General features: G+C 43.3%; 1 protein-coding gene across 1 annotated transcript in view; it reads left to right on the top strand.

The window, feature by feature from the left end:
- Window positions 1–27993, top strand: part of Rab22a (RAB22A, member RAS oncogene family) — a 47099-nt gene that overhangs the window by 6373 nt on the left and 12733 nt on the right. Inside the window, exon 3 of the mRNA XM_055596165.1 lies at window positions 23685–23766. Coding sequence (XP_055452140.1) covers window positions 23685–23766 — 82 coding nt within the window. The remainder of the gene's footprint in view (window positions 1–23684; window positions 23767–27993) is intronic.

The following is a 27993-nucleotide window of genomic DNA, read 5'->3' as shown; positions in this document are numbered from 1 at the left end:
CTGTTTTTAGTTTTCAGATAAATACACTTCTGATAATGTTCTGTCTTGAAGTTAGTTTTTTCTTTTTTATTCTTTTGGGGGTTACTCATATTACTGCATGTATTACTAGCATGTACCTCTATATTACTAAGTAGTTTTCCATTGCATGGGATATACCAAAATGTATTCATAAACATTAGATTTTACAATTTTTTGCTGTTAGGAATAAATTACATCTATTGGGACATAAATTTACTTTCCAGTATATATGTAGAGTTATATTATCTAGAAGTGCCATTTCTGGATCATGTACTAAATATTTGTTTGATTTTCATAAGAAACTGTCATACTTTTCCAAAATATTCATACCAGCTGGATATCATGCTACACACCTTTAATCCTAGCACTTGGGAGGTAGAGGCAGGAGGAGCTGTGAATTTGAGGCCAGCCTGTTCTATATAGCAAGTTAAGGCCCGCTAAGGCTACATAATGAGACCCTGTCTCAAAACAAACCAGAACAAATACTCATAGTGTTCGATATTCTATCCAGGAGAGTATATAAGTTGGGGTGATTCCACATCTTTCAGAAATCTGTCAGTCTTCCGGGTGTGTGTGTGCCACATTGGTTCTCATTTCCACTTCCTACTGCCCACAGGTGTGCTTCTCTTCCTGCACTTGTATCTATTCAGATATTTGTCTAGTTCCAAGTGCATTGTTTCACTCCTATCAGTCAAAATTTTTCCATCCTGTTCATAGCATTGGCTTGTTGTATCCTATATATCCAAGGTCAGAAGGGTTTTCTTCTGTGCTCTAGATTCTGGGTTTTTTTTTTTTTTTTTTTTTTTGGTTTTTGTTTTGCTTCTGTGTTTTGGGACAGTCTGACTAAATAGCCCAGGCTGGCCTAGAACTCACAGAGATCCACTGCCTCTGCCTCCCAAGTCCTGTGCTCTGCCTCTCCTAGTGTGTTTGCTGTATGAGGTGACTGACACTTTCCCTGTGGTCATTCTGGATATTAGGTAATGTGGAGCTCAGCATCCAGTCTAGTAAATTGCCCTTGTACCTCTATCAGGAATGGGCTAGTATGTGGGGGAAGTTCTGATTTTGGAAATCTAGCAGTCACCCAATTGTATTACTTTTCAGTTTTGTTTTGTTTTTTGTAGGCTCTTGTGCTCTTGCATCTGCGTATAAAATTTAGGTACACTCACATGCCCAGTTCTTCAAGCACCTACTAAAAACCTGACTGGGAACCTTCTGACTAGTTTGGGGAAAATTTGGTAACCTAACAGTGATGTGATCATGACCATGATAGACTTCTCTCTTCTTTAGGTCAAAGCGCTCACCCATGCGCTATCTGTCCCTCCCCCACCATGTGCCTGCTCCCTCTCCTCCTCTCTTCCCCTCCCCTCCTTAAATTCACACACCTTAAATTCACCTTGTAGTCTAAGCTTGTCTTGATTTTTAGTCCTGTTGTCTCTCTTTCTAGATTCCTTTCTTTCTGTCAGCACTTCAAGTTGTTACTGTACAAGCCTTGTATATATTTTCCTAAGTTTATCTTAAAATATTTCTTTTTGTTGGTGGTGGTGGGTTTTTTTGCTTTGGGGTTCTTTGTTGGTTTGGAGCTTTTCTTTTTGGATCAGGCTATTTGGGAATAGGGTCTTGATGTGTAGCACAAGCTGTCCTAAAACTCATAATCCTTTAGCTTCAGTCTGGAATTATAAATGGAACTATAAATTGCATGCTGATAATATGTAGACAATATGTAGATAATATGTGACTTTGTTAAGTTGAGGTAGGTAAGGCAACTTTTGGGAATTCCTTGAGCTTTTATTGATACACGGTCACTGGTCAGGCACTTTGTTTCTCTCTGGTTTATTATACACATTTGGTTTATGCTTTCTTGTCACACCAAGTAAGCAGGTATAATGTAGGGTTAGGATCCACTGTTGAGATGTGGATAGTTGGCACCTTTGTCTTCCTGACCTTATGGCAAAAGGGACTCCTGGCCTTTTTACAGTTAAATTAAGTGGCTCCTCCTGCTGTCCAGCTAATGATGCCCCTTGTACCCAGAGTTAATAAGAAATTGATGTTAACTTTGTTAGGATATACATATGTATACCCTCCTTTTGGCCTAGAACATGTTCCATCCCTGAAAAGGTTGTGTGTTTACTGCTCTCTGAGGTATTTGACGGATGTTAACAAAACCATGTGCTTAATAGGGATGTTTGTATGGCCCTTTTTTTTTGTTGTTGCCTGCACTGAAAGGGTATTTGAACATCTCTGAGTGAGTCCTTGTTTACTGCTTTAACTTGTTTGTCTTTATTTTTGTCTAGAATATAACCGAGTGTACATGTAGCATGTTTTCTTGATTTCCCTTCCCCCATAAAAATGCTTGTTCTGGGTCTGCTTTGGTGTCTTTTAGGCTCCCTGCATTCTTTCTGCATATCTTGACAAGTACAGTCTTTTTTAATTTATGTATTCTTGTTTTATGTATATTGGTGTTTCTGCCTGTATGTCCCTGTGGAGTGTCAAGTCCCCCTGGAACTGTAGTTAGAGACTGTTGTAAGCTGCCATGTGAGTGCTGGGAATTGAACCCCGGGTCACTCTGAAAGAACAGCCAGTGCTGTTAACCTCTGAGCCATCTCTCCAGCCTATTTGCATATCTTAAACTTACCCTGTTGATAGCTATGTATTTCAAATGGGTTTCTTTTCTCTTTTCTTTTCTTTCTTTTTTTTTTTCTTTTAAGTGTTCATAGTAAGTTGCAATTTTAGTGTTGGTTGAGTATATGTTGTTCAAGAATGTCTTGGCTGCCTTGGGTCTCTCACATCTCCATGCAGATGTTAGCAATGGTATTCTGTTCACACAAACCAACATGCTGACCTCATTGTGGTTTTGACTGGCCTTCCATTGAATTTACAGATCCATTTAGAGAATGATAGGATAACACTGAATGCTCTAGTTTATGAATATGGATTATCTTTACATCCCCTGGGCTTCTGTAGTCTCTGGGTTTTCTCTTCTCTGTAATGGATTTTCACATCTGTCATTAGAGTTATTTTAAGGGGCTGATGTTTTTAATTTTATTGCATTGTTTTGGTGTGAAAATAATAAGTGGTTCCAGGTTACCTTTTATTGTTATTGATTATCTTGTTTGTTATGGTAGGGTTTGGTGTGTAACCTTGAACTTGGAAACATTTCATCTTAGCCTTGAAAGTGCCCCAAGAAAGGCATGTGCCACCAACATAACTACAACTTGGTATTTGAGCTTCTCTCCATGGCATTCCTAAATTTGCTTAAGAATTCACTTACATATATGCATTTTTTTTGTGTTTTGTCTATATGGGTTTGTGTCATCTGGAAATGGGGTTTTGTTATAGTTACTTCTAAGCATTTGGCTTTTTATTTCTATTTTTGTTGGCGAGAATGAGTGGTGACTGAGTATTCTGATGCCACTATAATTGAGCTGGGAGCTCTTGCTGTGGTGTCATAAAATGTTTAATGGAGGGGGGTTTGTTGTTTTGTTTGTTTGTTTGTTTTTCGCTTATCCCTCACCACATTGCTCAAAGAAGATGCTTTTTTTTTCCTTGTTTGATGGGGTTGTAATTAACTTGATGATACTGAGTTTGTGAACATGTTTTTCTGTCTGTACTGGGCTGAACACATGATATGTGATATCTTTGTTGGATTTTTGTAGGATTCATTCACACAGATGGTGACCTGTAGTTTTTATATATCACAGATGTCTTAGTTACTTTCCTTGTTGCTGTAACGCAATGATTCTCAACCTGTAGGTCGTAACCCTTGGCAAACCTCTATCTCCAAAAATATTTACATTATAATTCATAACAGTAGCAAAATTACAGTTATGAAATAGCATCAAAATAATTTTATGGTTGGGGTCTCCACAGCATGAGGAACTGTACTAAAGGGTGGCAGCCATAAAAAGGTTCAGAAGCACTGCTCTAGCAGAGACCTGACAGGAAGCATCTTAAGGGAGAGGGGTTACTGGAGCTAACAGTTTAAGGAAACACAGTCCATGGTGACGGAGGAGTCATGGCAGCATAAGAGGACAACTGGCCTCATTGCATCTGTAGTCAGGAAGTAGAGCTAGCTGGTGGTCAAGTTCTCTTTCCCATCTTTTATTTAGTCTGGGACCCCGTTATGGTCTTCTATCCTCAGTTAACCAAATATAGAAACTTCTTATAGACAAGCCCACAGAGTTATCTCTGAGGTGATTGATCTTGTCCGGTTGACAGTATTAACTATCACAAGTCAACTCCTTAACTACTTAGTACCCAAGCATACTATTTTAAGCTATAACCTTCCATCCTTGTTTCGATAGAACCATGGCCATCTCATAGTGCAAAATGCATCCAATCCAGCTTCTGAAGTTCTTGTCATCATTGATAGTCCCAATTCTGTTAAAGTCCAACTGTCTTCTTAAACCCAAGGCAATCTCTTAATTGTGAGCTCCTAAAAAACAACAACAACAAAAAAAAAAAAAAAACAAGTTACATAACTCTAGTTTCCAGTGGCATAGACTAAGGAATTATAATTCTGAAAACAGAGAATGGAGCATAGCAAGGATGGACTAGGTCAAAGCAAAACCAAACCCAGTATTATAAACTTCAAATTCTGAAGCTCAGTGTCCATCTTCTGAAGCCCATAATGAAATGATCTTGGCTCCAAAAGACATGGCTAGTGCCACTCCTCCTGTTTGTGCCTGTAACACACATAACCTTTGTTTGGCCAGCTCCACATTGCCACCTGCACCCTTCCTCTGTGGATAGTTCATGGTCCCAGCTTTATCAATATCTTGGGATCCATTGCAAGTTAGGCCTTACCTTCACAACTGTATGAAGTGTCCCCTTGGAGCTTCCTTGCAAGAACTCTGATCCTGCCATTCATCTGGCTCCAGTGGCTTTTGGGACCTTAATACAAGACTTAGAATTACACTTAGTCTTTTGTACATATAAAACATGAATATCACTGCCAAATTTTGCTGCAAGCCTCAAATGTAGCCTTGCTTCCTTGAGCTACAGTTGTTTCAGTCTCTTGTGTGCTCACCCTGGAGGACCCTTTAGACTATCTTATTCTAAGGTTGCTCTCGTGTGCGCGTGTGCGCGTCCACATATCTGGGGGGCGTTGTATATATGGAGGAGGTATCCCAGGCTGTCCTCATCGTTGCCCATATGCCTTTCCTTACTGAACTTTGCATTTTTCATGTCTCTGCTTTCTCTCACTATAGATCCGAATAAGAGCACCAAGAACTAGTCATGCCAAATCCTGAATGTTCTCTTGTCTTGAAATTACTCCATTATTTTCAAATTTAGCCTCAATCAGATTCTTAGGACCCAAGCAGAATATAGCCAGAATACAACTTTAATGGCCTCTAGTCCAGTTCCGAATTTTCCTCTGAAACTTCATGAGCTAGCCCTTCACCGCCTGCAAGTCTGTCTGCATTCTGGTCTTGTAGAATACCAGATAAGAAACATCTTATGAGAGGACAAGTTTATTTTAGCTTGTAATTTGAGGAGTTGTAGTCCATGATGCAGAGAAGTCATGGCCACAGGAGGCGGTGGCCAGTTGCATCTACTGTCAGCAGGCTGAGTGGCAGTGCTGCTGCTCAGCATACACTTCTTGACGTTTGTCCAGGACCCACCCGCATTCAGGGTGGCTCACCTACCTCAGTTACCCAGTCTGGAAATTGCTCCCAGGCACGCCCACAGGCTTGTCTTGCATGTGACTCTAGACCCTTCACTTTGGTGCTGTCGAGCATCACAGTAAGCTTTGGTTGACTGTTATGTTAGGACTTGTATGTATGCAACTGAGACTGTAATGTCATCTCTTTTTTTGAACATGTGTCAGATTTGCACCAAAGTTGTGCTTATTCAGTAATGGTGCTTGTATGAAACACTTTTTTTTATTCTTTAAATGATTAGTAAGATTTGTCAGTGTTTCCATCTGGGCTTCAAGCACTCCTTGTGTAATAGAGTTAATTAAGAAGTGAATTCTGTTTATAGTTGTAAGATTGTTCATATGCAAATCATCTGTTACTTCTGGCTCTGGTCTTGATAGATTGCATTCTTTAACAACTTTAACTCTTTTGTGGACTTCTTCCATCTTGATAGTTTATCAGCATAAGGCAGCTAGGCTTCCTACTGACACTGCTTTCATTTTGGATGGGTCTTGCCTTTGGTCAATTGTAATGTTTCTCTTGTGTTTGTCTATGTCTTGATCAGTATATGAAAGTTCCTACTCTTGATATTGGTGTTTTTGTCCCTGATATTCAGACTTTTGTTAAACACTGTGCTGGCTAATTTTATGTCAACTTGACACAAGCTAGAGTCATCAGAGAGGAGGGAACCCCAGTTGAGAAAATGATTCCATAATATTGGTCTGTAGACAAGCTTGTAGAGCATTTTCTTAATTAGTGATGTGGGAGGGCCCTGCCCATTGTGGGTGGAGTCATCTCTGGGCTGGTAGTCTTGGTTTCTGTAAGAAAGCGGTTGACTGCCCAGCATCTCCCTTGGGCAGCACAGCAGAGCTGGCCCCTCCACTTTTGCCCTTCGACACCTATGATAGTCAAGAGAGCTGGCCTCTCGGGTCATGAGAGTGGGAGAGCTGCCATTCACCACAATACTGTGGAGTGCAGGCACTGTACCTTGCCTGAGCAGCACAGTAGAACTGACCCTAATGATGAAGGCATGGAGGACCTGATGAGGCAGCCTGGAGAGTGAAATAGTGGGAAAGCTGGTCCAGCCCCTAGCTGGCTACAGCACTCAGGAGAGTGGGCCCCACACGTCAGCTGGGCAGCACAGTAGAGCCTGATTCTGTTGGTATGTGTTAGCCCATCCCAAGGGCTGGAGAGCAGGAGAGCTGACCTTGCCTTAGCTGGCTGCAGCATTGGATGAGCTAGCTGGGGAGGCAGTGCTGGAGAGCTCACCTGTGGTACCGGTACAGGAGAGTTGACAGTCTTATGACAACTCAGCTACTATCCAGGTCCAGATCCAGGGCTTTGAGTTTGGCCCACTCCAAAATTTACTACATCTATGAGCTGCTGAAGTATATGAAAGGGCTAGTCCTGCAGATCCAAAGCTGAAAGATCTCCACAACACAGCGCAACAAGATAACTGAGCAAAGTCCCTTGAGGATCCAGTATTGAGAATATAGCAGAAACCAGAGGACTAGATGCAGACCAATGATTCATTGCAATGAAAAATTTCAAGTACAGATGTGTGCACAAAAGAGTATACTGTGTGATACACTGTGACACACTGAAACTTCTACAGCGAGATGTTTTCTGTTTTTGTTTTGATTATTTTTGTTGTTATATTTATGGGGAGCTTGCAAGGGCAGTGGATAGGAAGGGTCAGGAATGAGGGGTTGGAGAGCATGATGTGACACTCATAAAGAATCAAAAGTTGAGAGAGAGAGAGAGAAAAAGCAACAGCACCCTTCCATGGCCTCCATATCAATTCCTGCCTCCTGATTCCTGCCTTGTTTAGAGTTTCTGTTCTTCTCTCTTGAATGATGGACTAAGCCAAACAAACCCTTTTGTGAAGGTGTAAGGTGAGTAAACTCTTTGTTCCCCAACTTGCTTTTGGTCATGGTGTTTCATCACAACAATAGTAACACTATGGCATACACCTTATAAGTTACACCTTAACTAAAATAAAAATGTCTTTTTATTTATGTGTATGTGTGGTTATGTGTATATGACTGCCAGTACTGCAGAGGCCAGAGGTGTCAGATCCCCTACAGATGGTTGTCAGCTACCTGCCATGGGTGCTTGGAACTGAACGCAGGTCCTCTGCAAGAGCACTGAACTGTCTTTCCACCTCAGCAGATTTTTGTATTTCGTTCTAAGCATTTTCTGATTTATTATTGGCTTTATCTTTGATCCAAGTATCATTTAAATTGGCAGTTCTCAACCTCAGACATAAGAATAACTTAGTTAATTTTTTATTGGATTACTGACAAAATTGTAAAATGGGAGAATGTATTTTCTATAATTCATCCTTTGACCCGGTATGATCTGCTGTCTTTCTTTGTGCAGTTGTCTCAGCAAGGTCCAGAGATTTTTTGTGAGCCTTCTGTGCTCTTAGCCGCTGGGGATGCCGCCTGTGATTGGAGTGAGGTTGTTTGTTTGCTTTTTCTTTCACTTTGATCTTTTCTGTTATCATTGTTGGCATTTTTTAAAGATTTATTTATTATGTATACAGTGTTCTGTCTGCATGTACACCCGCACACCAGAACTCATTACATATGGTTGCTGGGAATTGAACTCAGGACCTCTGGAAGAACAGCCAGTGCTCTTAACCTCTGAGCCATCTCTCCAGCCCCCTTGTTGGCATTTTGACTGAAAGAAATGGGTGAAAATCTTCCATTACTATGAACATGTTAATTTTTCCTCATTCTCTGAGTTTTTATCCTTTACCATTTAGTAGTGCTTGAGTCAATGCTGCTCACATTGAGTCTTCTGATCCTGAGTATGTGCCTCTTTCTGCCATGCCTTATACATTTTCTCTGTGCTGCTTTAGGGGGTTGTTGGGTTATGGTTTTTGGTTTGCGGTTTTTCTTTTTATTTTTTATTTTAAGTGTGTGTTGTACAAACTTATGTTAGATCTTCTGCAAGTGGTATAGCTACTTCATCACTGAGCCATTTCTCCAGCCCTCTTTTATAGTTTTCAATGTGAGAAATGTTGGGAATATTTTTAACTATTTTCTAAATATTTTATCCTTTTAGCTGTTGTGAATGAAAACCTTTTTTCATTATTTTTGCAGAATATTATTGATTTTTATGTATTGACCTGTCATCATTTAGTCTTAATAACTCTGTTTATACTCCAGGATGTGCTGTGGGCTTTTTGGATTCCTGGAGTGCATAGTCATGGCATGACAAAGTAGGGATTGTTTTGCTCTTAAGTTGGTTTCGGTGGTGGCTTAGCTTGAGGTTTTGTTTTGTTTTTAATTGTTTTCCCCCATGCCTTGTTCACCGGGCTTTTAGCTTGAAGTCCTGGTAAGAGCCAACATCTTTGCTTTTCCTCCTCCTTGAAGGGAACATTTGATACTGTGCTTTTGAATGTTTTCGGTAGTATATAGCATGATGTTGGTCACTGAAGTTGCCAGTTACGAAGAGGAGGAGTTTTCTGTATTTCTAGTTGAGCAAGCATTTTTGTCAAGAATGGCTCTTGAGTCTTATCCTGATAGTTTATCTTCTTATATGATATTTTTCTCCTTTCTGTGGCGGATCACTGTATTTATATGTTGTATGTAGTAGTTACCCAGTACTTAGCATCAAACAACAATCATTTTGTACATCATAGTTTCTGTGGATTGGGAATCCAAGGAGCCTGGCTGCTGTGGCTGGAGACCTCTGTTCAGCTAGCTTCCTTGTTCTCTGCCAGGTGAGCCTGTCCCTAGTTGTAGAGTTCCCTCACAACAGAGAAGAGGTAGTGAGGCAGCATGGCATCTGTAGTGTCTTCTCTGGCCTCTTGAGAGTCTTCTGTTCTGGCTTCTGTTGGGTATAGTTGCATGTACTTTAGGACCATCTCAAATGGGTGCGGACAAGAGGCATGTCATAGAACCTCCACAAACTGGGTTTCTTATAATATAACCCATATGTATGTATATTACAACCTACACAATGACACCAGACAAACTGAGATTGAGAAACATTTGACACAACAGCTGGTTGGCAGTCTCACAGGCTGAAAGGTTGACGAGAACATTGACCAGATTGAGGAGAGGAGTCATGAGAGCACACTGCAGCACGTGTTTGGAACTGGGATTTTGCCAGTAGGGTGACATCAGTACAGCTATGAGAATTCTAATGGGGTCTGAGGACCAGCTACAGCAGTTGAGGTGTTCTCTGCTTATTTGGGAAAGCACTCTTGTTTGTAGAAGCTGTACTAGACTAGCATTCAGTGCTGCAGTGTACCTTGAAAGGCTGGGATAAATATGTGCAAGTTCTTAAACTGAAAAAGAAATTTGCTCTAATTGTACTTAGCATTTATTTCTGTAGGTCTGAATTGTTTTGTTGTTTAAATTGGCTGTTTCACTGTATAGTGATCCCACACCCTGTCTCAGAGTCATGAGAAGACCACCAGCTGCTTGGTGTAGAAAATGAGTAGTAGGTAGAGTGCAGTGAGGAGGCAGTCACAGGGAGTGGTCAGTGGGGCCAGTGGTGGAGGGCTTGCTGCGCAGTAAGGGAGTCTGACCCTTTGCTGCAGGAAAGGCCAGTTGTGTTGTTATCCTGTTCGTGAGTGTTCAGGGCAGACCAGCACCTCCTCCATCTTCAGGAGTTCCTCAGCTCACTCATTGACACCAGCTCCAGCCACTGTGACTGCTCCATGAATAGGTACCTTCTTTACCTATTTCATGGTAACATTATTCAGAGCAGGAAGAAAAAACGTTATATTCCTTCTTGTAAAATGGAGTTTTCCTTTGGATTTACCCTTATTCAACAGACCACCTAGCATTTGGTGCAGAGGTTTCCTCAGGGAATGCCTCCTGTAGGCTGCATCGGATCCTCAGTACCTTCAGTTCTCCCCCAGGACATGTTTCATTTACATGCTAGCCCTGAGGCTGGGCACTAAACCCAGGGCCTCTCCTATTCTAGGTGAGTATTACACACTAGGCTATATTTCCTATCCCCAGAGTCGTGTGTGTGTGTGTTTAAGACAGGGTTTTACAAATTGCCCATGCTGGCCTTCAAGATACTCTGGCTCTTAACTTGTAATCTTCCTAACTAACTAGGGTTATTTGTAGTCCTGTGGTAGTAGGCTGTCTCAGTTACTGTTCTATTGCTGTGAAAAGACACCATGACCACAACAGCTCTTATAAAAGAGAGCATTTAATTGGGGCTTTCCTTATACTTTCAGAGGTTTAGTCCATTATCATCATGGTGAGGAGCAGAAAGACATGGTGTTTGCAGTAGCTAAACCTTTATATCTTTATTCAGAGGCAACAGAGAGAGATGTGTGGCACACATCCACACACAGTCATATTTCTGTACATCTGTTGTCTTTTTTTGTTGACTTTAATTAAACTTAAATACATGATCTATTGAACAAAGACTAAATAAATAGTAACACAGGAATACTCTAACCAAAATTCACCTCCCTTGTCCACTGTTTTATGTAAATACAGCTATCAAACAGTCCTGAGCATCTTTGGTTTTTGCCGTTGAGATCTCTCACTGGGTCATGGGACTTACTGATTAGGCAAGGCAGGCTTCTTTCTGTGTACCCCATAGGTACCCCTATCTCTACCTCCCAAGCTCTGGAGCTGTAGCACATACCACCACACCAAGCTTTTTTATGTGGGTGTGGGTTTTGGCAGGGCAAGTTTTTGTGCTTATAGAGCAAGAACTTTACTGACTGAATAGCTGCCTCATCAGCCCCAATCCTGACTCATGTTGTTAAGGGACTCTCAAGCCCCACAATTGTGGAAGTAAGGGAAGAGCTTTGTGGAACTGGTTCTTTCTCTCCACCTTTTCCTGCATCCTGGGGATTGAACTCAGATTGCAAGCCTACATAGCAATCACTTTTACTCACTGAGCCATCTTGCTAGCCCCGGTCCTGAGAATTTTTGATACTAGAAATCCGATGCCACACTGCTTTCAAAGTTAACATTGTTTATGATGACACTCCCTGTACCCACTACTTGAAACAGTTTGAGCTTCGGCTTCTTCGCTGGGCAAGCTGAAGAAGGCATGCCATTTTGTTTTTCTTTCTAGAGGGTTTGACTTTTCAGAACACCAATTTTGTCCACCCTGTGTGATACCTCTTGCCATAGTTCACCTAAATTCTGTTCTAGGTAGTTCAGATTAATGATGTTTTGTGGTTGTTTGGGATGCTTTTATGTTGTTTTTTGAGAATGAGTCCTTCCTTGTAGCACACACTAATCTGACACGGTTTATGTAGCTGAGACTGGCTTTAAGCTCACATTCCTCCTGCCCCAACCATTTGAGTGCTTTGGTCACAGGCATGCGCCACTGTGCTTCTGGGTTTCTGTTGAAATGGCAGTACTTTAGCAAGAGAAAGATTGTGGTACATAAGGATATTAAGGAGATAGTAAATATATTCATGACCAGGTCATGTTGCCAGCTGCAATTGTTTCATTTAATTGCATTGTGTTATTTAATCAAGACATTAATATGAGTAGGAGGGTGTTGATTTAAGACAAGTTTGAGATCTACTAAAATTAATTATAGGTTTGTCCTTGAAGCCCCGTGTTTTATTTGGGCCCATTAGTTCCTCGAGCACAGTGTCTAGTGCTGTCTGAGTTTGCCAGCACTGGTGAGCTCCCGCCACCCTGAGTTCTTACCCTCCATCTTGTGGAAGTACTGATTACAGTACTGGTTGATCTTCCCTACAAGTTTCTGGGAGGTGCTTTGCTGAGTCTACATTCCAGTTTCAGGCTCTGCACTCCCTTCAAAGTTTGCCTTGGTGCTATGACAGTCAACACCATCTGCCTTATAAGTACTGTTTTAGCTCCTATGGGCTCCGTTCTCACAGCCTACAGAGGTTTCCACCTCACTTTGAAGGAACATCTGTTCCAGATGTGTACTCTGGCTTGGGCAGTGCCTTATTTGCTTCGTCTAGCACTGTTCACTTGGACCCTGGTACCTGTGTTTCTTTTGAGCAGCCCACCCCTTCCTGTGATTCCTGTGTATGTTATTTATGTAAATACAGAGTTAATAGTGAGTAAAAGGACAGTAGCGCACACCAGCTTCCCTGCAGAGCAGACCTTCATGTCATAGTTGTTCTTTATGTGAATTTGGCAGCGTTTGAAGTCACATTCACTTACATTGTTACAAGATTAAAAAGAGTGGGTGAAATGTTCTCTTAATCCTGTTGTTGGCTACAAGACTTTAAAGTGGTTTGCAGGGCGCATGATACAGGTTCCCAGGCTATGAGATAAAACGTAGGTCAAAGGAAGCCTTGTTATACTTAGGTCACAAGCCAAAACGTATTTTGACTGTTGACATGATCCACAATCTTCCTGAAGAGATCCTCCCAGCAGCATGTATGCAGGGCTCCCTTCCTTTCACATGTCCCCCTAACTTCGCCCATCTTTCTGCTCACCCTTAATTTCTCCTTTTGAGATTTAGATCATTTCTTTGAAGGCTTATTGTTCTTATTTTTTGAGACAGGATCTCACTTTTTTTTATTTATTTGAAGATTTATTTTTTTATATTAATCACAGGTTATTTACTTTGTATCCTAGCCGTAGCCCCCTCCCTCATCCCTAGTAAGGGGAACAGGAACTATTTCTGACATGAACTCAATGACTGGCTCCTTTACCTTCTTCCCCCCCCCCCCAACCTCACCCTCCAAGGGAGGAACAGTCTTGCTAGGCCACAGAGGAGGACATTGTAGTCAGTCCTGGAGATACCTGATAAGCTAGAGTCAGATGGAAGGGGAAAAGGTCCTCCCCTAGCATTGGATTTAGAAAGGGGCAGGGAAGAGATGAGGGAGAGAGGATGGGATTGGGAGGATCTACACTCTTGTAGAGTAGGTTGGCTGGCAACTCACTATATAGCTCAGGCTGGCCTCAAACTTAAGTGATTCTCCTCCCCCAGCTTCCCAGGTACTGGGTTTATAGATGTGAGCTACCACACCCACTTTCCAATCCTTATTTTTAAAGGTTGGTGTTGGCTGAAGGTGCATTTTCTGAAGCTTCTTCCTGTTGAACAGGGATGGAGAGAGACCCTGTCCTCCAGGTGAGGAAATCCAACCTGTCTGATCTAATGGAGACAGAGTCCAAGCTTGTAGACTGAAAGATCATCATTTGATTGGGATCTGAAAGAAAGGATATTGTTACTCAGGATATCAAACCACACATACAAGCATTGCTAAGCCTGATCATAAGAAATAACACCAGAAACATGGACATTTGTGCTTCTGTATGAGGAAGCCAGATGTTAGCAAAGTCTTCTTCAGTTTCTTTCTACCTTATTTTTTGAAACAAAGTCTCCATTGGAACCTGAAGCTCAACAATCATAGACTGGCTGGCCAGTGAGCCCCAAGGATCCACCTGATTCCCTCTCCTCTGTGCTGGGATTATAGACACATCCTACCACACAGAGATTTTTACACGGGTGTTGTGAATTCAAACTCAGTTCCTCATGCTTGCTGCATTGCCAGCAGTCCTGTTTTATGCCATGAAATGCCTAGAATTGGGATGAGTCACTCGGTAGGCCCCTCTTCCTCCGAGCCTTGCTTGTGTTCCTAATCCCTATTTTTATCAGCATCTGGGACATCTCACTCAGGTCTTGGTGCTATCTGTCCTTTTTTTCTTGGCCTTGAGTCACAATTTCTTTGCATACTAAAACTACAAGAAACAGGTTAGGGCTCTTATATCCTTCTGCCGAAAAAGCTATTTTGTTTTAGCCAAACATCAATGGTGGGACTGATACCTGGAATGTGTGCTCCGAGTTTGAGTTAAAATGGCCATATCAGAATGTGGCCTTTACATTGCAGTCTTTCCTCAGGCCTTGTGTCTCTGGACTGTGCTTCAAGTGTTAAGTGAGCCACTGCAATGTGGAGAATTCTTACCAAGAGCAGGACATCAGCCAGAACCTCTACTCAGCCTTTTCAGTCTGCCCACCGTTGCCCTCCCTTGGGCTCCTTGGAATATCTCCAGTTATGAGCACAGTTTGGGAACCAGGTATGGTTTATGGCAGAGTTCATACATAGATTTTGATGCATAGATCTGCACGACCCTCCACTGTTGTTCCTTTCTACCCAGGATGTGCCCTTTTACCCTCCAGCCTGTCCCCACCACCCCACTAGACATTCTATGAAAAGAACTTCATGAGAAATGGCCACCCAACTGTATCCTTCTCAACAGTAATTTATTAGGTCCCGACCCCATCTATCCATCTATCCATCCATCCATTTTGTGTGCCCCCCCACTGCCTTGAGATTTGTGTGATTGTATACACTCATTGTCTCTGTCCTTTTCTACTGTAGCATCAACTTGTGCATGACCAAATGCAATCAATCTGCGAGTTGTCGAAGCATCTGGCATTATCTTTATATTCATCTATAGCCCCCTACTTCTTCTTTTAGCCTCCTGTTTCCTAGGATAAAATTCTGATTCTCCTTCCTTTCTCCTTCTGTTCCCAGCCTCAATGTCCACCACTAAAACATTGAGGCTATAAGAATCTCCTGTACAGTTGTGTACCTTCCCAGGTCACTTCATGGACTTTGATAGCTCTGAGAGGCTTCTTCTCCAGTGGCTCCAGGTGCCTGGTGTTTCACTGCAAACATGACTAGTATTCTGCCTCCCTATGCTGAATTCCCCTTTCATTCTCAGCCCCAAAATGTCCTGCCTTCTCAATAAGAGAGCAGTTAACAAATTCATCCTTATACAGGCCTGGATAGGCAACTTGGCAAAAATCCATCAAAATGGAAGTTGTCACATAATCATGATGTGCTCACTGTCCTCTGTAAGTGTAATGCCTCAGTCCTTCATATAACCGAACATATCTTGAGATTCCCACATAAAAAGGTACAAAGACTCTTAATCACATCCTTTTAACAACAAAAAAAGCAAAGTTTTTAAAAGCATGTTGACTAACTAGAAACCTAAAGGATTTAACTTAAAGTGGTAGGCTATTGAAAAGACATTCACTGCCAGTCTGAGACAGAAACAGAGAGAAACTGCCATGGGTTGGGGTGCTCGGACTGGCCATTGTAGAAACTCAGAGGGGTGGGTGAGCTCAAAGCAGCCTCTCCACAGGAATCACTGCCTCACAGGGCATAGAATAGCATGGCTAAAGCTCAAGAGCGTGGTGGGTGGTAGAACAGTGAAGAGAATTCCAGGACTCTTGATCCATTCTTCTCATCTTGCTCTGTTCATTTTCTGTGAAGTCATCCAATATGTTTAGTTCAAGTCAGGTCAGACAGAGAACCCTGGACTGAAGTGCAAGAGGAAGATGACTGTTAGTCGTAGAACTGCAGGGCGCTAGCAGGTCTCCTGTCCATACAGTTGGCTTGACAAAGAAGATGGAAAAGCTATTGAAAGATAAATGGCCAGAACATTCCCAAATTCAGGGTCCATGTACAAGTCTAAGAGTTTCTGTAAACACCGGTTAGCATGATTTAAAACACACTACCTCATGGTCTCAGCATACATAGAGCCCACATGGTGTTGGACACCTGTAACCCCAGCTCTTGAGAACAATAGATTGCCATGCATATAATAATTTTATAATCATTATGTAATATATAATTTCTTCATCTGCTCTTTGGTTTCTGGCGTTTTGTAGACTCCATGGTCAGCTTAGGAGCAAAAATAAACTGGAAATGTGCGTGAGGGAGATTTCTAGTACTGGGAAATGTTGTGACTGTATTATTTGGGGGGATAGTTACACGAGACTAAGTGCATTAGCCTGAAAATATATACTGCATTTTATTGTACATACTATCTGTCTTCTCATTCACTTATTGCTGTGATAAACCGCTCTGACTGAAAGCAACTTGGAAGAAAGGTTTACTTCAGCTCACACTTGAGGTGGCAGTTCATCATTGAGGGAAATTGGAGCAGGAACTAAGGCAGGAACCATGGAGGAGTGCTACTGACTGGCTCACTCTCTGACTCATCCACTGGCTCGTATTTTTTTAAGATTTGGGGTATGTGTGTGTGTGTGTATGTGTCGTTCTGAGTAAATATATGCCACATTTGTGGAGGTGCCTGTCGAAGCCAGGAAAAGCTGTCAGAGCCCCTGGAGATAAAGTTACAGATGGCTGTGAGCCACTTGTTGTTGGGGGTGTTGGGAACTGAACTGGGGTGCTCTAGAAGAGTAAGAAATGTTCTTAACAGTTGAACATTTCTCCAGCACCTCTGCTTAATTTTTTATACAGCCTGGTTCTAACTGCCTAGGGATGATGCTAGCCACCCACAGTTGGGTGGGCCTGCCCACATCAGTCCTCAATCAAGACAGTCACTCACAGACTTGTCCTTTTAGATTATTCTGGGCTATGTCAAGTTCATAATCAAGGCTAACCAGGACAATGCTTCAATAAAGCTTTGTAAAGCCCCATTGTGTTAGTCACCTTTCTGTCACTGTAACAAAATAGCTGAGGTGGTTAACTTATGAAAAGAAAGAATGATTGTTTTGGCTTACAGTTTTGGAGGCTGTACTAGATGGTCGTTTGACCCTGTTGTACGAGTGTTGCTTCATTCCTGTGCTGAGGCGGCATAGCAGCGTAGGATAATGTAGCAGAGGAGGCTCTAGAACCTCATGGCTGTGAATCAAAGCAAAAGGAGTCTGGGATCCTCAGTCCCTTTTGAGAACATACCCATAAACACCTAAGAACCTTAATAGGCTGCACCTATCAAAGGTCCATGATACATCCCAGTAAAGTCATGCTGGGTACAAAAGCCTTAAGTACATGAACCTTTGGGACACATCTGTGAAGTTATTCCTCATTTTCACATGATGTAGTTGAGTTAAAGAAAGGTCAGTGGACTGATCTCGTGGCACACGGCATTCAAACTAATCAACCAAGCTGGAAGACCCTTGAAGGTCTGATTCTTACCCTGTGTGTTGATTGTCTCCTACAGTTTTGCCCAGCGGTTCCACTTCTAGGACTGTGTAAATTCCAGCCTCCAGTGAACGCCTGTGACACTGTTGATTATATAAAGTACAGTGAAGCAACTTGAAAATTCACCTTCATAATCCATTGGGTGAGATAGGTACAGTAGAGAATGAAAAAATCGGTGTGGAGTATTACCACCAGTGTTTCAAAAATAAGGAGGGTGCAGAGAGTTGATCTATATGCTCATATAAACCTGTAGTATTCTGAAGAAGCTGATAAAGTCTAGTTGCAAGAGAGGATGCAGCTGGCTGGAGGAGCAGAAGGAGGGCCTCAGTACATCCCTATTTGTACATGTGAGGCACTGAAGCATACCAGTATTTTATCACCTGCTCAGAAACCTGAGGACTGCAATTACAATTTGGAAATGGCTGAAATAGTTCATTGCACATGTGCCTAAGCGCCTGAAAACCTGCTTCAGACTTGCTGAGACTGTCCGTTCCTCTCATCCCAGTCAAAGCTATATGCTTTTGGATATCAGTCTCCCAACTGTCCCTTTTGCCTACCTCTACCCACCAAACCTGCTCATCTTTGTGCAGGATCATTCCTGGGGCCACTTAACCTTGCTCATTTCTATCCTATTCCCTTCATACTATCTGTATTCTTTTTTTTTTAATCATGTGTATATGTTTATACTTTCCTGAATTTATATGCATCACATGTGGTCAGAAGATTCCCTTAGAACTAGACTTAGAGATGGTTGTGAGCTGCCACATGATCCAGGAGCTGAACCTGAGTTCTTGTAAGAGCTCCTAACTGCTGAACCATCTCCCCAGCCCCTATCTATGCTTCCAAATGCTTAGTGCTCCAGTTTCTGCTCTTGTGTCTCCTGCCCTGTGAAGTCCATCACCCACACCATGAGTCACTAAGGACCTAGGTATGAGTGAGTACACCTTCTGTCAGTGTGGCCAGTCCTAGCTCTCATTTTTAAAGCAGTGTATATGGTTGTGTTCAAATGGTACACCAAGCAATAAGTGAAATTAGTCCATGAAACCTGCAAATATTTTTCATGTTACCAACATCACCACTTGGATAAGGCTCAGTTTAAAATGAGGTAGTGGTTTGTTAGGATGTTTTTCAGCAGTAGTACAGAGAAAATATCAAGGACAGAATGATCACCTCTGTGGAGAGGCACTAGCTCTCAGCATTCTCTCCTCCCCTCCCCAGTGTTCTCCTCTCCACCCACACCTTCTCTGGCCTCTTAACAGCCCTTCATGCTCCACCCTCTCTAACCTGGCTCTGGCAGGATGTTGCTACTGCACCCCTAGTTCTTGGCTCTAGTCTCACCACTACTCTTAATGCCCATGTACACTATTGGCTTCTAACACCTGAAAACTCACCTTCCTCTCCTGGAAAGTCATGTTACCTGAGTTCATCTCCTTGTGCTGCCATAACTAGTCACAGCAATATCGTGAAGAACACAGGTGTTTTCACTTACAGTTCTGGAGATCAGAAGTGTAAAACCAAACTAAACTCAAAATATTGGCCAAGCTGGTTCCTCCTAGCAGTTCTGAGGGGAACTTGTTGCCTCGCCTGTTGTAGCTTCTAGTAACTGCCTTTGTTTGTGGCCTCTTCTGCCATCTTCAAAGCCCATCACTGCACTCTTTCATCTTCAAATCACCTTCTGAAGCCAGGCATGTTGGTGCACACTTTAATCCCAGCACTCGAGTTCCAGGACTGCCAGGGCTACAAAGGAATCCTGTCTCAGAAAACAAAGAAAAACAAATCACCTTCTGGCTCTGGCTTCTTGTAAGTGTCTCCTAAAGTATCTGTCCTCCTGACCCACTCTCCCAGTTGAATGTCTCAAAGGCAGTGGTGGGGTCCTAACTCCTTGCCTAACAGAGTTTGTACAAGACTTTGGAAGGTCAAGTGTTTGGAGGGAATAAGAACACAGTGCTACAGCTGGCATGCAGATGACTATCCTAGGATCCCAGCAGCCCTGTTCATGGCTCTGTCCCCTGAGCAGTGATGATGAAGACTTACAGTCTAGAAGCTCACAGTCGGGACAACAGGAAGAGGGCATGATAGCAGCCAACACTTAGCTGAAGCAGCTGGTTTTGTTGCCACTGTTGATTTTATTGGTTTTGATGTGAAAGTAGTATAAATTATTTATTAAAAGCATAGGAAAGGGAAGGTGAAACTCTTGAGATTTTTTTTCCGTTTAAATAAATATTTTCCTAGGTTTTCAGTATTTTCCAAAGGTCTTTTTGAATTTATGCACAAAGTACAGAAAATAAAGAATTTGTATGAGATGAACACAACCCTAGAGGACAACCTATTGTGTACTGACTGGTGTGAGCAGGTAGCAGCAGCAGTGTGGCTGGTCAGTCCTCACACGTAGCTGGCCTCATGAGTGTAGGGGAATGGTGAGAGGGCTGTCACTGTAGGTTGTGTATGTCACAGAATTTTGGGGTACTCCTAAGACTTCTGTGAGAACTGAAGGTTTTCCTTCCTTAGTCTCCCAAATGCTGAGATGTGAGCATTTACCACAACATACAGGCAGCATCTAGGCTGTGCCCTGTGTTCAGCAAACCCTCTCTGAGCCCCAAATGGTCCTGGCAGCCCCCTTTACCTTCCTGAGAGCTTTGGTATTTCTCTTAGAGGGACTCTAAGGCTCATCTGTGTTTGTCTCTCCAAGTCCATCTTGGTGCGTGTCTGGCAGTGCATCAGCAGCATATATAACTGTGAGACCTGTGGTATTGGTTTTGTTTATTTGACAATGAGCTGTTTGTCTTCAGAGTGCACAGTGGAGGTGACTTCACCTCATGTGCCAGTCACAAGAAAGCCTCAAAAGTAGGGAATCTGCAATGAAGTCATTGTACATCTATGTTTCAGGGGAACTAAACAAGTTGCTGAAGTTAAAGAAAAGAAATTTTTAAAAACACCTTGTAGCAAGTGTTTTCACTAGGAACAACACTCTGACCAAAGGCCCTGATTACCTGATGTGCGAGGAAGTCATATTTTTAGGGTGTCATGAAAATGGAGACGCATATGAAAGGTGTTCTAGCTTTAGGAAATAATGCTGTTAGGGACTTTAGATGAAAGAGAGAATAAGATCTGCCTACGAGACTGAAGAGAGACAGTTTAGTAGTAAAAAAAAAAAAATGAGGTTCTCAGACGAGTGAATGGCAGGCTGGGAAATAGGAATGTATCCTTTGAATGGCAGGGAGCCAGCGCCTGTTTTTCAAAATGTAAGGCACTGTAGTTCTCATGCCCTCTGCGTCATTTAACTTGAACATCAGAGGAGTGGTCCTTGAGCTGAAGCGATGATGGCAGGAAATTGGAATAAAGTCACCCAAAGATTAGGGTTCAATTCATGGATTTATTTCAGGGGCTGAGGTTTGGATATAGATTAAATATAAAATAAAGAGCCAGACGACTCTAGTACAATATTGAGTGCAAGTTAATAAAAGACAAGCATAGTCACCTGTTGTAAAAGACAGCTTCATGGCTGTGACTGACAACTTAGAAGTTGGGACCAGTGTTGGGTCAGACACCTCATTGTGTGATGAAGTGTCTCCATTGTCTGTTTATTCACTTATGAAAAGTGCTGTCCTCAGGTACTACAGCTTTGGCAAGAAATTCACGATTAAGTCCGATAGACAGCCTCTGTGCTAGTGCTAGCCTAGAACCCAGCAGTTACTATTGAGAAGCAGCACGCAGCACCACTCCCAAGTCTGACTCTAGAGTGTTATGACTACAGAGAGAAACCAAGTCTGTATGTCAGTCAGCCTGGATGCTTATGCTTTAGAGTAAAGGGCTCAGGAGGAGAGGTGAGAGTGACAGACTGAGACCTGGAGGTTGGAAGAAGCTCTTGATTCAACCCATTAGTGAGCACCAAAGACACCCCCTAAGATCCTATGACTTTTTCTATAGCGAATTGCAAAGGCCCCTTCCCTGTGGGGGGGAGGGGGGACACAAAGAGTGTCTGCAGCCATCCCAGGTTCTGTTTGGTGGCAGAACAGGATTGAGGCTGGTAACTGGGCGAAAGGCACGTAGAACCCTCACCACAGCAGCCCTGCACCGCTTCCTTCTGCTCCATTCTGGCCAAGCTGGAACAGAGCCTTCTCTGACATCTACCTTTTCCTTGTGTTTGAGTAACACTTTGTTCTTTATGCTGAGCATGGAGGTGGGGGGGTGCTGGACTGCAGGAAGCCTGTGGGCAACCACAGTAAGTGTTGACTAAGTTCCTGGACAGCAAAGAGACAGCTGCAGACAGAACCCAACTACAGAGGAAGAGCTGTGGGAAGCCTGGGAGGATGTGCAGTGAGGACTCTGGGGTACAGGCCTCATTCTTCTCAGACATTGAAGACTGTGCTGTGTTTGTTTCCTCTTACTCATGGAAGTCTGTCTTCATGAAGGAACTGGTTGAAGGCACGGTAGACTGTGTGAGCTGTGAGCTTAAGGCTCTTAATGCCTGCACCCTCCTTCCTCGGCTTTCAGTTCACAAGGAATGCAGCCTGGCCTGTCCCTCCAGCACTCAACATGTGTGTGATCTGCGTGCTGTCACACTTGCCATAGTACCAAGGTGCTGCTAATCAGAGCTGAGTGGTCAGCTTAATTTGGGTCTTGTTAGACAGTTTGAAGTGAACATTTTCTGAGCTGCCTTTGAGCAGTCACACCCATGCAGACATGTCTTCTCTTACCACTTCTCCAAAGCTGTGCTCCCTGACTACCACATCTTTCTCAAGTGAGGAACCCTGTTGGCATCCTGATTTAGAGAGACTCACCAGAAGTTCTGAATATGTGGACTTTATGGAGAACCTTTAACCACAAAGCGTTTCCTGGGGCTCCATGGGGCCAACAGCACCTGTAGTATAGCTAGGTCTTGCTTCTCCACTCACTTGCCATCCTTAACAGCCAGTTTGCAAGGCTGCCTGCTGGGCTGTGAATTTGCATAAGTGTTTCTAAGAATTCTGATACTTGTGGAGCTCTGTATTCCTCTAGCAGTCCTTATAATGCACTCTCTTGAATATTACCTCTAATTAAGGCTGAGAATGTCAAGCATTGAGTTCATTGTCTAGATTGCATTGACTGGGATGTAGTTTAAGAGGACACCTCAGGCCTGGCATGCTGACTCACACCTATAATCACAGCCCTCAGAAGCTATGGCTGGATTGTGAGTTCAAGACTAGCCTGGGCTACAAAGGGAAACCCATCTCTAAAAAATACACATCTTGGCTGTTTACCCCAGAGGGCCATTTCTGGGTTCTTTGAACCAACATAGGGAGAGGACAGCTCCAGGCCTCCATCTCAAGACTGAGAACGTCAGGCTTGTGCTGTGGCTGTGGACTCCTCAGAAATGCACGGGCACTTGGTAGTTTTTTTCAAAGTCCTGCAAAATGTGTAGGACCCCCAAATAATACAAACTTTGAGTGTGACCATGGGCTAGGGAGTGTTCTGTGGCCGACACTGAGCCTCAGCTAAGAAGGCATTGTGTTCATAAAGCACAGTGATAATAGTACAGAGGCCACCATCACTTACTTCAGCTTTCCTAGAAGCCATCCTTGCTTGTCCTCTTTTGTTTGTCATCATAATTCTATGAGCTCCCATGTTTCCCTGGTTCTTACTTGGCTATTTATGTGGCACATGGTTTGAGAACTGGAGGAGAAACCCAGAATGTTGTGAGGTGTTTTTGTCTAATGCTCAGGTCCCTGAGCACAGTGGTCTTTAGACAGTTTTCTCTTGGGGCCAGTGAACTTGTTAAGCAGGTAAGAGTGCTTGCCTTGTAAGTGTATGGGCATGCACACACACACAGCCTCACAAGAATAAAATAAAATAAGCCTTATTTATGGTACCCACCTGTTTGAATGATAGTGCCTTGCATTTTACGAGGGAGCCTAAGCTAAGCTTCCAATTACTGGGCTCTCTCAGTTCTTTGGCTTCTTCCTCTGTCAGGCACATGTGCCCAATGCTTTGTTTTGGCAGAGGCTACAGCCAGTGTCTGGCCGTCCCTCACACTCCAGAGGAACATGGTGAGGATATAGTGGGGAGCTGGGAGCCTGAGTGCTAAGTCAAAGTGATGATTCCGACTGGGGCTGGACACGGGTGTTAAATAACTGTGTTCTGACCATTTAGGTCTCTCTTTATAGGGCATCTTTTATGACCAAGACTGTCCAGTACCAAAATGAGCTACATAAATTCCTAATCTGGGATACAGCTGGACAAGAACGAGTAAGTCACTCTTTCATTTACTATGTTTTCTCAGGCCCAAAACAAATTATGGCTCCAACTAAGCTGTCAGCGTCCCTGTTGTCCACTGCTCTTCACTTCTTTGCACCAGAGACACATATACTTCCATTTGCATGGGCCAGCCTTTTTCTTTTCAATTAGAGCCACAAAGTCTACTGATGGAGAAAGTGATAATGGGCACTGAGGGCGTTTTTATACTTTTTAGTGTCTTAAAGTAAATGCTGACTAACAGGCCTGATAAAGTTCCTGGAGCAGAGTGTGTGATTTGGGGCTCTGTCCTCTAGTAAAGATGTAAAAGAATTAGTGGTAGAAAGGGAGAATTAAGCACAGCTCATTTATAGCCGCTTTTAAAAGCTAAAGAGGGAACTTTACGGCGTATAAACTTTGAGGTTTAAGTGGACAGATTAGCTAATGCAGTGCCTGTGACAGGCACTTAAATGCCTGACAGGGAGCCTGTCTGAAGCTCTAGCTATCCCCACCTCAGTGTAGAGCCAGTGGAGTGCTGTGGCAGGCAGCACAGTGGGATGGAAACTGAGGAAGGTGGGGGGAGCAGGATAGACATGGAAGGGGGAGCCAAAACTGCAGCACACCCTTGTTCTCATTCCATTCGGGACACTAAGTCCAGTTTCCTTGATGAGGTACATGCAGTGGTCATCCCATTAGTCAGCTGCAGTTTAGTTTTGCTTTCAAATGATTCTATCCAAACAGAGCACCTGGTGGGTGCGAGGGACTATCCTAAGCCCTTGACAGTATACCAGAAGTAATCAGGAAAATTGTTTGTCAGCACACTCTTACCTAAGACAGACAGCATGGATACTGACAAAAATCACCCCAACAAATGAAGGAATGCTGCAGTGGTGTCCTACTGTCCATCTGAGCACAGGTTGTGCCTCAGCCTTACTGCTGGCTGCCTTCAGTTTTAAAACTATGTATCACCTATCAGAGCATCCACCCTTGCTGTGTTGGTGGCCTGTGTGCATCTAGAACAGGAAGTTAGGACAGCTGTCCTACTGGATGTATCTGCATAGTATCCTAGCATTGTGCCAGTAGCCACATGCATGGACTTTCCCTGGTAGTGACAGATGTATCCTTCTATTGGATCCCAGGTTTCAGTTGCCCTCTCAATGTATGTTTGATGCTCACATGCTGCCATACAGGCTCCATTATTAGGGTGATTTTTTTTATATGATGGAAGTGGAATGAATGCCTAGGCTTGCCCTTCCCTCTACTTAAGTGGTCACAAGACCCTAAGGACCATGACTGACTACTTTGGCAGATAGTGCTGCTCTGTGGTGCAATCTGGCTTTCCTTGCATGAAGTACCATTTTGCATCCTAGAGCTGGGCAGGAGATACTGAAAGGCAAGGCCAGGGACAGGGCCCCTTAACTAGGAGATGCTGAAGGCAGAAGAGAATCAAGAGAAGAATACTAGGTGTGGCCAGTATCACTGTGCAGAAGGACATACCCAGGTCTCCAGATTTCAGGGTTAATTCAAGGATTGCCCATTCATTCAGGGCTAGGTCTTCAAGGCCTTTTATGCTAGCTGTTGCTAGACTCTGCTGTCTCCTCCTACCTAATCTGCCCTGGAGCAGTAAATGTGTGCTTCTCCAGTGTGCCACACAGCTCTATATTGTCTTGTCTTTCTTCCCATCCTTTGCCTGATAACTGACCAGCCTTGGAGCCTACCTTTGTCACGCAAAGAAGGGCTGTCCTAACACCTCAGTTGTCAGAAAGCTGTGCTTCTTATACTCAGATCTTGCATTCTCTAACAGCGTTGCTGGCCACACAGTTCTTCGGTTCTCTACTCTGCTGGGCTTTGGGTGCCCTCACTTTCATTCAAATGCAGCCTTTTGTCTTCACCCAGTCCTGACCCATATCACTATTCAAGAGAACCCAGACAGTATGAGGAACATGGATCACACTCTATCTTCTTGCTGACTCTTACTCACCTCTAGCTATGTTCTAAGGGACCCATGCAGCCCATGTGTCCTACTCTGTTGTTCTTGCCTACTGGCCTCCATGGCAGGACCTTGCACATACGTGCCATCAGGCCTTCATATATACTGGTCCTTCTCACTGGCACAGGGTTCTTACCAGCTGTTCAGGCAAAATGTCATACCTCAGCATTTTCCCTGTCTCCCTATACCTGAGCAGGGTCCTAGGTTCATTTTCTATCATTGCTAGCATTCATTTTCAAGATATTCATTGCAAGTTGTAATGTCTGTTCAGCTATCTACCTTTATTGACAGCTTCTCCCGCGGAGATGTAAAGGTCAAGAGCTGTGCCTGCATGTCTTGCTTACTGCTGTAGTCCCAGTGCCCTGGCACAGTACCAAACAAAGGCAAACAAACACCCAGGAGTTAGTTGGGTGGCAGCAGATCAACTATATGTCCTGAATAGTCTTTGCTTGCCTTCAATCATGGAATTGTCACGTATTTTCTTATATTTCTGTCTTCCATTAGACTGTGACCTCTTTGAGGGTCAGGGAATGCCCTCCTATGTGCTCCCAGCCCCTGGCACATGGCATTGATGTTAGTACTTACGTCAGCTGGTTGGTAGTCCATCTTGTGACAGATAAAGACAGAGCCTTTCTTCCTACTATGGGTACTCCATGACTCCAGCAATAAGTCTCTGGTGTTACCATGTTTATTGCTTAGCTCTGTAGTGTTGAGATTCATGGTGGGGACCCAAAACCATTGCAGAATGAAAAAGCTTTTTGATGAACAAATGTTCTCCCCATTTGACCCTCACATCAGTTGCCGCATGTAGTTCTGAACGATGGGTTTTCTGACAAGTTTCAACATACCGCAAAGTGATTTCACTAAGACGATGAAAGCAAGTAGAAATTGAATGGTATGTGAGTCCTTGACTGAGGGAGCTTGTTACATTAAAAGGAAAGAAGTGCTAAGAAGACAATGGTTTGTATATCAAAAGGTTAAGAAGTGCCTAGAAAAACAGACTGGAACCCTCAGATGTTTTTTCAAAGCGACTGTTTCTGTGAGGAGTATGAGAGTCCACTGTAAAATGAAAGGTCCCATGTGGTGCTCTCATACATTCCTAGCAGAAGCAGCTCATCACACTGTCTCCTCACCAACTCAGACTTTTCTAAACATCAGCTCTTGGCTCTAAAAAGAAGGGTGAAGTTTCTCAAATGAAACTTGTTTTCACGATTAAATATATTTTCTTAAGACTGAGCATTTGTGAGTCCTTTGTCCACTGTTTGCAATTTGAGTGAGCTTATTTTGTCCTACTTAAACCCCAGAACATACACAGATTGCTACCATGAATGCATGTCATAAATACACCATGAATGCAGGGCAACATCCCCAGTGCAACCTAACTGACAGTCTGGAAGGCTTCTTGGCCACATTTATAACAGTTTACAACCCTGTGTTCTCCTGCACTTGTTCTGGCTGCCTGTTCCACAGAGGTTGGAAGAGCATGAAGGCGACCAATTCTTATAGGATTCACATAAGCAGTTGTTGTTAGTGCTTAAATTGGGACAAGGAGCACTTAGGAGCATCTAGAACATCTGAGATGGCAGACATGGGCCATATTGAACCAGCCACCCACTCTTGTAAATAAAGTTTTATTAGAACACAACCATGCTTTTCTGTTCTCTTTGTGTTGTGCTGTGCTGTGCTGTGCTGTGCTGTACTGTGCTGTACTGTGCTCTTACTCTACAGTAGTAATCCTGGTGATGAAAATACAATAATACTGTGACGGAAATCAGAGGGCCACAGAGCCGAAGCTATTCTTATCTGGTCCACAGTGGGAAACTTTGCTGTCCCCTAATCTAGAGCCAGACTTGGAGATGACATCTTTGGAATCTCTTTATCTGTGTCAGTGTTCTTTCTTTACCAGAATAGTGGATTCTTTCAAAGTCAGCACAGGAGTGTAGCTCATGAGGGCCACCCTGGCTTGTAAATGTTGGCTCAGACTTTACAAAGGAGCTTTTTGAAAGTGCTAACAAACAAGCAGTGACCAAGGCATATGCTGGCATGGTCCAGGCCTCACAGACAGACCCAGCTCACTCCCAGTTGTGTGGCATAGAGCAGCAAGGAGTCAAGCAGAAAAGGTCTTGTTTGGTTGGTTTTTTTTGTTTTTCAAGACAGGGGTTCTCTGTGTAGCCCTGGCTGGGCCTGGATCTCACTGAGTAGACCAGGCTGGCCTCAAATGCACAGAGATCTGCCTACCTCTGCTTCCCGAG

Source organism: Psammomys obesus, unplaced genomic scaffold (genome assembly GCF_907164565.1).
Source record: "Psammomys obesus unplaced genomic scaffold, mPsaObe1.curated_primary_1811, whole genome shotgun sequence".
Lineage (NCBI taxonomy): Eukaryota > Metazoa > Chordata > Mammalia > Rodentia > Muridae > Psammomys > Psammomys obesus.
This window is presented reverse-complemented; position numbering and strand designations above follow the sequence as displayed.